The sequence below is a fragment of the Polistes canadensis genome, unplaced genomic scaffold (genome assembly GCF_001313835.1).
Source record: "Polistes canadensis isolate GaletaPanama2010 unplaced genomic scaffold, ASM131383v1 scaffold_5, whole genome shotgun sequence".
Lineage (NCBI taxonomy): Eukaryota > Metazoa > Arthropoda > Insecta > Hymenoptera > Vespidae > Polistes > Polistes canadensis.
Window position 1 is genome coordinate 1,918,099 of NW_014569552.1, and position 14,786 is coordinate 1,932,884.

A 14,786-nucleotide genomic window follows, 5' to 3' on the forward strand; every position below is an offset into this window, starting at 1 on the left:
ATATAAAAGAAATACCGAGTATGAATTCCTTCACTTATACATTTACAGAATTTTAATTGTATCAAGGATAAATGACTCTTTCGATATTTTCTCAAAATCATATTAAATAATAAAATATAAAGACAAGTCGGATTAATAGAAAATCAATGAATTCGATTTCTAATTAAAAATAAGACTCTCAACTTTAAAATTTACTGCAATATTTAATTGTATAAATCGTTAATCGTTGAATGAAATCGAACTCGTCATAATAAAAACAAAAAGACAAATAACCAAAATAAATAATATTCGATAAATTAATGAAACTATGTAACGGAGACGCCCGAACTAATTATACGAACTGGCACGCATAATTTGTTTTTCGAGAACGTGGTGTCATCGACGTCCCCTATGCGTCTCGATGATATTCCGATGTCCTGTTATGATTATAAACGTTCGCGTAGTCTATGTTGTGTCGTCGTAGTCGTATCGTGGGTGTCCTGTATCTACTTACACGAACGTTGTACCCAAGCTACCCACTTTTTTCACTGCAAATGGACAGAACGACCTTCGGCCGAATCAATGATCCCGTCTGGAGGTGAAAAAGTCAAAGGCGCTGTTTGGCAAGTGCACGCGCGTGCGTGAGTCCGTGCGTAGCTACGTAAACGTGTGTAAGAGCAACACACAACACAGAAAACTACTACGATTAGATCTTGTGAACGACGGGACGACGAGTCTCGGTTATTTCCTCGAAATCGAGCGAGTTATCGTTATTGTTAGCGAACACGAAACTTTGGAATTTCTTATTAATGATTCTTTTTTTCTTTTTTTTTTCTTTTTTTTTTTTTAGATCGTCGCCAAAAAGGATAATTATTATATAAAGATATAATGAACGCTTAGATAAGATATAATCGAATGTTAAATAGAATGGTATATATCGAATCTAATCCACGAATGAGAGAATAACATATAAAATGTAACATTTCTATGCTAACGTGTATTATATATGATAGACATTTTAATTTGTGTTCAATCATTACTTTATCTAACAAGGAAATTTTTTCAATTAGAGAATTAACGATCTTTGAAGAGAATGTTAAATAATAGATACTTGGTTTTTCCATTTTTTCGTTTTTTCATATAACATAATGAGTAACTAACGATATTTTTAGTATTAAGATAATTACTACGTACTGTCTAATCGTCTTTTTTGATCAATTTAAATTATAAGACTTCTCTAAGTGTGTACGTACACACATATGAATGTATGAATCATATTACTTTTGAAATATTTAGTAAAATCCGAGAAATGCCATATTACGTGGGATATTTAATTTTCGCTCGGAACTCGAGCGAATCAAAAGAGAACCGTGGTTTCTCTCGCCTACAACTTAGATAAATGGCTTTACCTAATAATGAAACGTGTCGTTGGCGAACTATGTTATTCTTTGTAAAAATTCCTTAATTTTTTACTAGTTTTGGTACTACAGAATCGTAGAACAAAATCAAATAATGAGATAAAAAGAATAAAAATATAAAAAATGAAATGCAATTGTACCAGTCCTGTTTGAGTAGACACGTTCTATTAAAATAAATTGCACGAATGAAATAAATCAAATAAATTAATCCTTTATAACAACTATATGTGTATCTGTTCTATTTTTTTATTTTGTTTGCTATAATTTATTCAATACTTGAGTATTAATGTTTGTCACGTATAAATTTTAATATACATATATAATCTATAATATATGAAGTTTTTACTGGATCCTATATAAATTTGCATTATAGAAGATTATTATTGATTCAAATAAAACGTAGAGAATATTTTTGGGGATAAAAAATAAGCTTTTCCTTGATTCAAACTTTTTGCAACATCGAGTATGAAAAGTCTCGAGAGCAGATTCGTTCGTTGAAAAAACTCTGTATCAAAGAAAACACAAAAAGGAAGAAAACTTTCTGACTGTTAGTCAGAAAGATAAGAAGGACCGCGTGTTAAGCGAGTAAGGTTACGCCTCGGGAATTTTATGCCGTATTCTCATCAAAGGGAACTCTTAGTTTCTTTATTTTTGCCGGGCAACTCGTTACGAAGCCTCTAGGTATAATTTCTTGATCGGCGGGAGGTGTTAAAGAAAAAGATAGGGAATGAGAAACTAAAAGATAAGAGAGAGAGAGAGAGAGAGAGAGAGAGAGAAGATTCGACTTAAAAAGGCAAAGGCACAAAAGTGTTACGATCCCGTACCTCCTACGAATCGTTTTTCTGAGAAGGATCGTCCACAGATTTTTTTAAATCAGTTGCGTCATGAATGTTCTCTTACATGATTTTCTATTCTTCGGGATAAAAGAAAAAGAACTGTTTTCAAAATATGAAAAAAAAAGAAATGAATAAATGATTTTTCATGACTATTCAAGTATTTTGTCAAAAATATGATGTAATACAAGATAAGTCCTAACTGTAAAATAAAAATAAATCGATATTGTAAGTGGAAGTTTGAACAGTTAATCTTCTCGTTACATTCATCTCACATGTCAATACAAGAAAGGAAATGATCAAAAGCGAGAGTTTTCCTCATTCATGTCAAACTTTACGTTGGTACAATTTTTATTATTTTTAAGGAAATAAACAACGTGCAACTTCGTTAAAAACTTTTCTTTTTTTTTAAATTAAACAAGTTATTAAATGAACAAATGTTTCGAAGGAATTATATTTTCTAATTAAATCGTTTCTCTCCCTTTCTGTTTCTCTTCCTATTCGTTACTTACCGAAGTAAAATATAACGTTCCACGTCGTAATGGTCATTCCAACTTCTAAAAAGAACGATCCTATTAATCCGTTTAAGAGCAAACACGCTTTCGTAAACTCGCTCGTAAAACAAGCTCGTAAATTTCCATAAAGGACGCTCGCTTCTTTTACGAAAAATCTTCTATTCCTACATTCTATAAAGAATTATACGCTTTTCGGGCCGATTATCGATAAATCTCATTGAATTCTTTTCTCATTTAAACAAAATCAGATCTCTACATATACCGTAAAGTGTTAATTTTTGCATTACCTACGTTTTCTACCTATATTCTATTCACGCTACAACCGAAAGTGTTAATTGAAAAGATAACATATGACGGTTTTGCGGGATGAAATTTGAAAAGAAGATGGATAGGGAAGAGAGAAAGAGAAAGTAATTATTTCGGAGTGAAAGTTAACGAACACAGGCGAACGCGTAACGATGCTTATTTTCCACGTCCACGTCTTTTCTAAACGGCAGGAATCTCTCGAGGCGAAAAGAGAAGAGAAGAGAAGAGAAGAGAGAGAGAGAGAGAGAGAGAGAGAGAGAGAGAGAGAGAGAGAGAGAGAGAGAAAGAGAGAAAGATTATAAGCTCTCATCTCTCGACACGACATATCACGTGCGCCATGTGCTTGTTCGCGCTTACAGCAAATTCAGCCGAATAAAAAACTCTCCCATCTCCTCTCTTTCTCTCTCTTTTCTTTCATTTCCTCTTCTTCCGTCATCCTATTCGCGCACAGCAAACGTCCCACCTCCACCATCTCTACATTTGTCTCTCTTTCTTTCTTTCTATATTCCCCCGTTGGTTGATTCTCGGGTGCGGGTTGCCGGAAATGCCGTGCGTGCCGCACTCTCTAAAACCACCGACAGTTAGATCCGTATGCGAAATGCAACCAATAAAAAAGGAAACCGATATGCCCGGGAGAGGAAAGATAGACGACAGAAAAAACTGACGCCGGTTCTAACCAGCTCACTCGACCGCCGACTAACTTTACTTTGCTTTGCTCGTTTACTCGCGTATTAAACTCGCTCGAATATTTTCAATGATGTCGCTATATCAATCTTCCTCATTCGAGGATTGAAATTCGATTCCAAATTGTAAAAGAAGCACCCATAGAATATAATTGTGGAACTCCTAAGCTATCCTTGCAATTTAATCATGTCGTACAAAATATGTTTTCTATTCACATTTCTAAGCACCGAAAGAAAGGAATCATGGTTCGTTTATTTATGAACTTTTTATTAAAAATACATTGGAATATTATCTTTTTTTCTTTTACTTGACGATTATTAAACTTTTAAAGATTATATTAATATATATAATAAAAATAGAACACAAAATGATTGTTTCATATCTGTTAATTAATATTTTTGCACAACACAATTTACTAGAATAAAATAAATACGCACGGAGATTAAGAGAATAATAATAATAATAATAATAGTTTTTAATTATCGATACGGTCAAGATGGTAGAAGAGAAAAACAATAAAGAGAAGAGAATAACGCAACATCGCAAAGAAGAATCGCTCCACGCTCTGTCAGTTCACCTTCCGCTTGAAGTTTTCCGGGCGACGCAGCTCGCTTCTCGCGGGCAAAGCTCTTTTAATTGCTCTAATAATAACACTGGCTCATACTCTCGTCCGTCTTAAAAAGTATTCTACGCTTTTGAGTCGTGGGAGGCATGATCTAATTTTAAATAACAACTCTCTCACTCTATGAGCTTCTCCCACCATTCCCCCATCCTCCCCAATACCGTTCTTTTATCTCTTTTTTACATATCAGCAAAGATTATTCATTGTCATTAATTGTTTCAATATCTTTTAAATACAATTTGAATAGTTCACCAGCTATATATACGGTTTTCCCTATCTACCAGCTTCCCGGATTCTGAGGTACGATTGGACCGACCTTTGGACTTCCTTGATGATTTTCTTGAAACCCAGATAAGCACAAACGATAGAGTAAAGATCCTGCCGCGACCACAAATTTATTTCTGAATGAACGATTCATTCAAATGAACAGCAGAGCATACTTCTACATATCGAAAACGACATTTCTCTTATAGAGAGTTTATTTAAAAGAATGTGGTCGATTCCCAAAATATCGTTGAAACATTTCAAGGAAAATGACTTCTTCAGGAAGGATTCTTGAACAAGAGTTAACTGTTCGATCTTTTTTTTTTTTTTTTAATGCTGACACATCAAACAAATTCAACGTAATATACATACCCAATAACTCTCATAGAAATTATTGCAAAAATTTATTGTCATAATTGTTTTGTATAATTTTACTGATATTAAAAAGTATACTTGGAATATTTTAAATGTCACAAAAAGCATCTTAAAAATATTTTAAATAAAACTTAAGAAATTAAATATTCATGATATTCAACATATTAACTTTTTAAAACTTAACTTTTTTCATATTTAAAGTAGAGAATTTAAATTACATAATATGTAAATGTTATAGTAGGTATATATTCTGTATATATTATGTATAACACGTACTTAAAAAACATGAAAAACATCAGACATAAAATAAGGATCAATTTTCTGATCACAAAATGAAATTTACATGGCGTTTTTATAAAAGGTAAATAATATATTACAGAATATAAAAATAAATTTCGTTAGAAAAAAAATTATCACTATAACATAAGTACAATTCGAAAATAGAACGAAACCAATCGAGAATAGCGGCTTAGAAAAAAGAAATTAATAAAAAAAAAAACATAAACATTCTTGAATAAATATCATAGAAAGTCATCCATCTATGTGCGGTGGTCATTTACACGAAACGAAAAATTCAAACATAAGCGATTGAGTTTTGGACTCGGAAGGGCTCCATCGTCCTCCTCTTCCTCCCCCTCATCATCACCATCATCATCATCGTAGTCGTCGTCGTCGGTGGCAGGAAATGACGACATATCCGACGACGTTTATCTTCGAGACGGTGTGTCCGACTTGAGCGTACAAAACGGCAGCTGTCGGCCAAGTGGCATTCTCCCGCGTAGAGACTTTAAACTTTGCGATTCCCGTTGCGTGCGATCGCACGCACGCACGCACGCACGCTAGCTAGCTAGCTATCGCAAACGAGAAAGAAAGAAAGAAAGAAAGAGAACAAAGTAAGAAAGAAAGAAAGCAAAGAGAAACGCGATACTCGGCCTAAGAGGAAGGAAAAAGTTACGCCGACTTGAACGAGTAAGAGGAGGTGAAGAAGAGGAAGGAAAAAGTTACGCCGACTTGAACGAGTAAGAGGAGGTGAACAACAAGAAGAAGAAGAAGAAGAAGGAGAAGAAAAGGTGGAGGTGGAGGTGGCGGAGGAGGAAGAGAAGGGTTCGCGAAAGGAGAAAGGAAAAGGAGGCGACTGCCGGTCGTGCGGAGTCGCCAGATGCGCGGCACATTTTAATTAACGTCCAGACATCCTCCGAGACGAATGACCCCGAGCTCAGGGCCACTTGATGCCCCCCTTTTTCCGAAGAACGTACGACCCTTTCGTGTGTTTCTTTTTCCTTTTCTTTTCTTTTCTTCTTCTTCTTCTCCACCTCCTCCACCACCACCTCTTACTCCTTCTTCTTATTCTTCTTGAGTCGATGAATAGGCGAGAATCGAGTGAATAACAGGAAGTCGACTCATTCGATCTTGACCCTCCTTTATTTATAATTCTTTCTCTTTTATCATTGACAAATTTCATGTTACTTCTATCTTGGTCGAATCTAAAACATGCTAACACTATTGCGACAGCAACATATGGAATTGTAATATCTAATAAATATAAGCCTACATCCGGTTTTGTCTATTCCTTTAAAGGGTGTCCAGGGTATCCGTATGAAAATTAGGTTTAACGTTCTAAGACACCAAGCTTCTTTCATGGAATATCAATTGTTTCTAAGAACGTTGACTATGTTCTTAATCGTGTCGTAATAAAATTCATTTGTCTTAGGACCACGTGTGCTAAGATAGAAGACAATATCCGAAGTATAGTTTAAAATAAAACTTTAAACGGATCCATCAAGAATTGCAACTGCGATAAGTATAGAAAGAAAAAGAGAGAGAGAGAGAGAGAAAAAAAATTCGTGTAAAGAAGTCGTATCGCTCGCCTATGTAATCTAGTTGTGCAAACATCAACGAACAGTGAAGCTATTCTCGATAACCTATGAAAATCGATAGGTAATCGCTTCTCAGACATGGCATTCCGTCCGATGAGAAAAGTACTTTTCATATATATGCGCTACTCACAAACTATATTATTTTAGAACTGCAAGAGGGATGTTCAAATATATCCTATGATTAGATTCCACGAAATAATAGAGTTCATGCGATTCTATGATGAATCACGATCGATTCTATGCATCCATGCTGACTCACAAGAAATATGAATAACACTAATAAGTTGCATAAAGTAGTCACATTATTATTAGTATTATAATATCAATTCATTAAACGTTCATTAATTCATGAGTACTTGCACAATTATTACATATTAATAAATTAATTATAATTTGTGTAAATTACGAATTGGACTAAAATTTACAAAAAAAACAAATATAACAATGTAATCTTTTTATTATTTGCGCTTTAATATTTACTTGTACATTTTTGTATAGAAAATGTAGAAATCTATTAAATTAACGAATTAAAAATGAAGTAAAAAATATAACCGACGTGTGAAAGAAAACAATGTGATTAATCACTTTTGAATATTTCTCGTAGATATTTGTAACGATTTAAAAATCTGAACGATTGTAAAAGATGGTTTGAATATGTAGAAAGATCGTAAATGCGTCCCTGAGATTGCACAGCGCCGTGCCACGCCACCGAGGCAGTAGGTGCACGTTGGGATTACGTTGCCGGCGAGTCATTCATAAAAATAACGCGGTCGGCGCACGCGAACGCGTCTACTACTACTACGAGTCGCATTCGGAGCTTGCCTTTGAAAGAGAAGAGAACGAGTTACTATAATACTACGAGCCTTGCGTACGATTGTAGCGCGTAAAAACATAAAAATTCATGGACGGATGCACTGCCTGACTAAGACTATATATGTGTGTGTGTGTCCGTGTGTGTATGTGTATGTGTGTATCAGTCTATTTTGCATGTAACTACATCCGATGTTATTTGTATATGGATTGGCAAGAGGAAGGAAGCGTCCAATGTTAATGATTCAACTCTAATCGAGCTTTTCTTCTTCTTTTCTATCATTTATGTTTTCTTTTTTTTTTTTTAATGATCTTTAAAAATAAGGTTACTGATATAAATTATCAAAAACAATGTATATATGTTTATTACTCAATTAATAAAATAGTAAGATAATGTATGATATATATGTATTTATAATTGGAAATTAGTTTTACTGAAAAATAAACATTTAATTTATAGTTAAATCGCGTTTGGTTTTTTCAACTTTCGTTTAATTTCTTCGTAAAGTTTATATATATCTAACTTTATAAGAAAACTTATAAAAAGGAATAACGGCAATAAACCGTCAAGATTTAAGAAGTTTTATGGGAAAAAGTTTTTTGTTTAAAAATTAACTTAATAATAGTTATATCGTTGTGAATATGTTTTATAGTAATAAACTATCTTTACGGCACGATTTAATTCTTCATAGAATTTGCATAATTTTATTTGGTCCTATGTGGCTACGCGATAAGTGTTAAAATATGAGCGGCAAAGAAAGACGTATCGTTTGGGAAAACCGTGATTGTTAAAATTATAAACTTTCATGATATAATAAATGATTGCTATTCCTACTGATTCTATTCAGTTTCTCCTTCGATAAAAAAAACTGTTAAATAAATAAAAAAAAATTTAGAAGAAGAACGTCCAATCGTTCATCTCAATGATTATCATATTTTTATAGTTATCGATAGAAAATTATTTAATAAATGCAAAAGGACCAACTGATTCACCAGATAAAAATCGGACTTGACAGTAATTGGACAGATTGCTTTACCGAGTAGTATCTCAACGTAACCTTGAACTTTACAAAGCAACGGTACACGGAACTTGGCTCGAACGATCACGTTAAGAGTACGTGCTAAAAACGTTCAGAACGAAGAAGCACGTACGAGAACTTCTAAAAATAACGTCAATCATAGATAATGTTCTACATATAAATATGGAAGTAAAATATTAAACAAGATACGGGGCTCTCGGATCGTTGGAAAATAATTGCAAACGAGATTTTCGACCTGATCAGATAGAATTTTTCTTAGAAGATTGACTAGACGTTTCACGCAAGTCTACCACGGACTTATGACTCCGATAATAATTAGTATCCGCTCGATAAATTAACGATCATGTCTCTTTATTTCTTTTTTATCACGGAACACGTTCTTTTTTTCCTTTTTTGCTTTTTCTTCCCCACCTCTTCTATTTCTTCTTATTTTTCCATAAATCGTTTTAACACTCAATCGTCTTAGTTACCCATAAGAAAAAGAAAGAGATAGAAAGAGAGAGAGAAAGAGAATGATCTTTTTCCCATCATAAACTTTAGCTTTTCAAGTGGAACTTCGAGTTGATATCGCATTGAAGATAGAAAAGGAAGCAAAGAAAAGAGAGAGAGAAAGAGAGAGAAAGAGGGATAGGCAAAGGATAGGAAAAAGAGGTAAGGTGTAAAATGATCGACAAGCCATAATTGATGGAAAGAAATAGTCTACTCAGAAAAGAAACTTTTCTATAAAAAAAAAGATTTTAAAAGACGTTCCTTCAGAGAAAAGAAAAAAGACAAATCGATAAATCAAATCAAATAAATTCTAATAATAACTAAAATATACTTTGTAGAAAGTATCATTAAAAAAAAAAAAAAACAATAAAAGAATTAGGTACACTTCGTAAATGAACATGTTTTTTGACTTAAATTCAACGAAACAACAATTGAATTTATCCGAACCCGAGTGAATTCGTTTTCCTGTTATAATTAGCGAAAAAAGAAAGGGAATAGGAATAGGAATAGGAAAGAGAGAGAGAAAGAGAGAGAGATCATCGTTAAAATAAAGAGAAAAAAAGTTACGGAACTAGGCGATTTATCTTAAATTACAGGCGATGACGGAAAAGAGGAGGGAGTAATTTTTCTTTGGGTTACTTCAAGAGGGTTCGTCGCACGACACCCGGCCATGTCAACGACGTGGGTGAAATTACTCTCCACCGACTAATATTTTAACTCGACCTATTTCTCTTTTCTCGCAACACAAATGCCGCCTGTCAACAAGAAATCGTTCGCACAAACTCCCACCCGATTTAGCACAGAAATGAAAGTACAAAGCAGTTATGAAAAAGCATAGATCAAAACTATTTTGTATTTGTTATAATATTATCTTGAAAATTGATTTATCTGTAAATGTTTATTAATATATGGGTATACATAGGTGAAATATATATAGACTTGGCTCTATTATTATAAATTAGTAATAAATATTGTCTAAAATAAATTTGGTCGTATAAAATAAGTTCATTATTCAAACAAAATGTATATCTTCAAACCTTGATTTAATATCAAGTATTAAAGTTTGGAATGTCATTGTAAAATCTTGAAAAATAAATATATAAAACAAGAAACAGAAATTATATTAAATACTCGAAATAAGACATTAATAATGTTAATCATTTCTTTTATCGTTTAGTATAGTTTCGATAAAATATCAAGAGATTTAATGAAATAGGAGACCCTTTTTTTTAAATAGAAAGTGTTTGAAAATATAATAGCGTAAGGGTATTAGATTCTCGGACCATTGGTACCATTTTTCAAAGCATGTTCGAAGCACAACACGATATCCATTTAACCTCAAGCGAAGGGTAAACGAAACGAAAGGCAGGTACAAACGCACGAACGTAAAGTCCAATTATCCGATCGAAATCTATCCGAGTTCCATGGAGGAATTAAAATCCACGGGGTACCGACACAAATACCTTAACGTGGCCAACCGATTGGTACCACCGAGTCGCCGGACCGCGAGAACCTTTCGAAATCGGAAGTAAGTAGTAGTGGTCGATCGTAGTCGGCCTTGTCAGCTTCGTTTACAGCCTCTGGAGGTAAAGTAGCCTAAGAACGTTTGAACCGTTGAAGAATTTCTTTCCAAGCGAGTGCCCCGTGGAAATTTACGTTTGATCGAGCGAGCATGCGATCGGAACGACCAACTCGACTACTTCGAACTTTCCCTGAAACCGACGCGGCGTTAAGTAACGGCACTTTTGTCAGAATAACGCTGCTGTTTCGATTGCCGTCTCTATACTATACTAGCAAAACCGTTGCTTGCTTATACTCTTTCGCCAATAATTTTACTTCGATTTTTTTTATATTATTTCTAATCTTCATTTATTTCTTTCTTTCTTTCTTTTCCCTCATTTATTCATTAATTATTCTCTTATAATTTATTCATACTTAACATAGGACTTCAAAAGAAATAAATGAACTATTATTACTGTTGATTAGTATTAGATACCTATTATTCCTTTATTTATTTCATTTTGATGTACTGGATAATTTGATAAATTCTTTTAGTAACTATTTAAATGTTTTATATCTCTCTCTCATATTACGACTAAAATATTTGTGATTGGATCATATAATGAACAACGTTTAACTCGAAATATCCCACAATAACAAAAGCAAAGATGTATCTCGAGAAAACATTTCACATCAAGTTCAATTATTACATCCGTGGATTTCGATCGTTGTCGTAATTAAAAAGTGTCGATTCTCGTGATTCATGAGAACGTACATGCCAGCTGGATATAAACTTTGCTCGTAACCCATTAAACTTTCGTGTCTAATAATACCGCTCTACCGAGATTACGATGATGGGAATAACGAACGAATACAAAGAGAAATAAAAATGGGAAGAAAGAGGAGAATTAAACGCGAACGATTACGTTTTTAAATTCACCGAGAAGATCGAAAACGATCTACCCGTAAATTATAACAAATGAACGAATACAAATGTACTAAAGTAAAAAATTATAATAAATTAAATACGAAAAAACAAATTAACACAAAGACGTGAGAAATAAATTAAAATCGTCAGTGTCTCCACATTTCATCGTTCGAAGGAGAAAATGACAAAAATCAATTTTATACCGCATTCGAATAAAGGAATACGAGAAATCGTTATTATGGTACTTCGCTGTAATTAAAACTTCCGGTTGCGAGTTTATCCTGCATAGCGGCCACCTTTAATGTTCTCGATGAAGTAACAACAATATGATCTCGCGTACGCAGCACCTACTTGTTTCTCAAGATAGCGCAAAACAGCAACATGAGCATTAGATTCGGTAACTTTATATAGGCTCTCTTGTAATCAGAGCTTAAACGTGTGCAATCTACGTGTGTATATTTATTCATACATACTTATAATATCTACGAGCGTGAACGATTTCCTGTCTACACTATATAAACACACATAAATACAATTCCTGGTATTTAATTTTCAAAAGATATACTTTATAGATACGTATTTGGGGAGACTTAATTTCTTTTTTCTAGTCCTATTAATAATTTAATAATTTTAATAATAATGTTACCTTGTGTATAATTAATGAAAAAATGATGAAATTCTTAATTATATATTGTGTGTAAATGTTTCTTGTATAAAAATGATATATTGGGCTATTTGCAGTAGATTTAAATACATTATGATTTTTACATAAGACAAAATAGAGAATTTAAAATTAGATATTAAAAATTCATTAAAAGAAATTAATCAAATTCATCCGGTTGCCAATAGTGTTCGTTCGTAAAATGTAACTTATTCTTCTTTCCGATTATATACCGCTCGATGTAATGTCCCCCCCTCCCCCACTCAGTGGAAATTCCCAATTGTATGAAAGAAAGAAAGAAGGAAAGTAAAAAAGAAAAGGTCCGCTTCAAGATGTATCTTCAGAATGATCAGCGAGCCGTAAAAGAATAGACTTTTCGATCACGAAATCGCGGAAGCGAAAGAACCCAAATAATTTCCAGCTTTCGTGGATTTTGAATTTGTAACGGGTAGAAAATCTAGGACATTGAGTTTGAAATATTTACGAAGACACTTTGGACGTTGCTTTACTATCGATTACGCGAATGTCTTTCCGAATAAAGTATAGATTATAGCGGAAAGCCACGTTTATCAAGAAGAAGGATCGATGCTCTGGAAAAGGATTTATTTTGGCTTAGAGTGAAAGCCCTCCAATTCTTTTCAATTTTTTTCCCCGTTGTTTTTCTATATTAAAATTTATAATAAATCTTTCGTATTTATCGTTAATCAAAAAGTTATTTGAATATATTGGAGAACATTAATATTAATTATTAATAAATGTGTCGCAGGAACAACGTCAATTAATATTAATATATTATATATGAAATTTGTAATATTAAATATAAATTCGAATGACAAAAAAGAAACTTACCTTATCGCATCGTAGCAAGAAAATAATCGCATTAGCATAACGCAAGGGACCTCCTAAACCTGAGCCACCTTCCAATCGTTGTTCTTTTAAAATTTCGCTATGTGTTTTTCCGTATTGCTCGAAAACTTCCAATGATCTGCAAGAAAATTGATAAAAACAAAGATGTACAAAATAAAAAAGGATAAAAATATATATACGATTCGAAAATAAATAAAAATTGTTCTCATCAATTACGATTATTTATCTGACGTTAAAAAATTTCATAAAGACTTTTATATGAAAAATTTCTATAAAAGAACTCATTTTTATTTATTTCTCAAATAAAAAAAAAAAACAGACATTCTCATTTAAGTGTAAGATCTAATTTCGACGTTCGAAATGATGAACCATTTTCCGTTTCACGTTTAATAAAAGATAAGCATTCGAAGTGGGAGCTGACGGGAGTCTTAAGCCAAAATTAGCAACTCTGTCCTTTCGCGACCTGGCTGCCTAAATCTTCTACTATAGATCGTCTAATTTCTATCTTGGACGAGGAATTACGTGTCATCAATAGTTCAAAGCATTGCCTTTTTCTATTTTAGTGAACATTCAAAATGCAGACTTCCGACATTTTACAGAAAAACAAATGTAAAAAAAGAAAAGGAAATGAAAAAGTAGAGAACCCATTTAACGATCCGACCCGAATGAAATGGAACGGGTAAACGACCGGCCAGCGTCAATCCTCCTAAATTTATTGGCCTAGGTTATAGAGACCTCCTTCTTCGCTTTGGAAATCGTACGTTTTCTGACATCATCGATAATAGCAACGTCTCTTTCTCTCCTCGTACATTTTAGTCTCATTTTTCTGTTAAAGTAGGATACTCGGTAAAAAAAAACCGAGTCGTTTCTCCTCATTTCAACTGGTTGGAAATTTCCAAGTTTGTTTTCCTTCGATAATACTTTCCTGAATTTAGGATATTCGAGAAATAAGAAAAAAAGATTTCAAGAGTCGATTATAGATTATATTTTATTCACTATAGATTATTTTCTTTTGTTTTTTTTTTACTTACGTTTGATATTAATGAAATTAAAAAAGATTAATGAGAAATAAAGACAGATAAATTCATTGGGGCACGCAGCTGTTAAAAATCGAGTTCAGTCGAAGAGATATTTCAACGTATAAGGAAACATTCATTTTTGAACTCTCGTTCCCATGAACGTTGGAAAGAAAGTCTTCCGCCTCGAGTTACTCCGAAAAATTCGAAGGTTGTTGGTTTGACTCTGAGATCAAGTCGTCCTCGATTTCAGCTGTCGTCAAGAATCGACTCCTTGGGAGTCCTCTTTAAGAGTCGTCGTACGAGTCGCGTGTCGTCCACTCTCCGATCGACATCAACGAAATCCGATCAGCTGCTGGAATCCGCCAGCGACAAGCAAAAGGAGCCACGTTACAGGAATTTTTCGAAAGCGTTTCTTCGATCTCACGTTGCTTCTACCTTCGCATGTTTCTCTTTGCCTTTTTAAAAAAACAACGTTTTTTTTTTCTTTTTTATTTCTTTTTTATTTCTTTTTTATTTATTTCTCCCTTCTTATTTAAGGAACATTTCTAATCAGAATTAGATATTCAACGAATTCTATGTACATTTAGAATGTTAATACA

The 14,786-nt window shown here is 33.3% G+C and overlaps 1 protein-coding gene across 2 annotated transcripts in view; it reads right to left on the bottom strand.

The window, feature by feature from the left end:
- Positions 1-14,786, bottom strand: part of LOC106788583 (tRNA dimethylallyltransferase, mitochondrial) — an 82,861-nt gene that overhangs the window by 18,501 nt on the left and 49,574 nt on the right. For both annotated transcript variants that reach the window (XM_014751994.1, XM_014751986.1), the window contains one exon: positions 13,151-13,286. In XM_014751994.1, the coding sequence (XP_014607480.1) occupies positions 13,151-13,286 (136 nt within the window). The remainder of the gene's footprint in view (positions 1-13,150; positions 13,287-14,786) is intronic.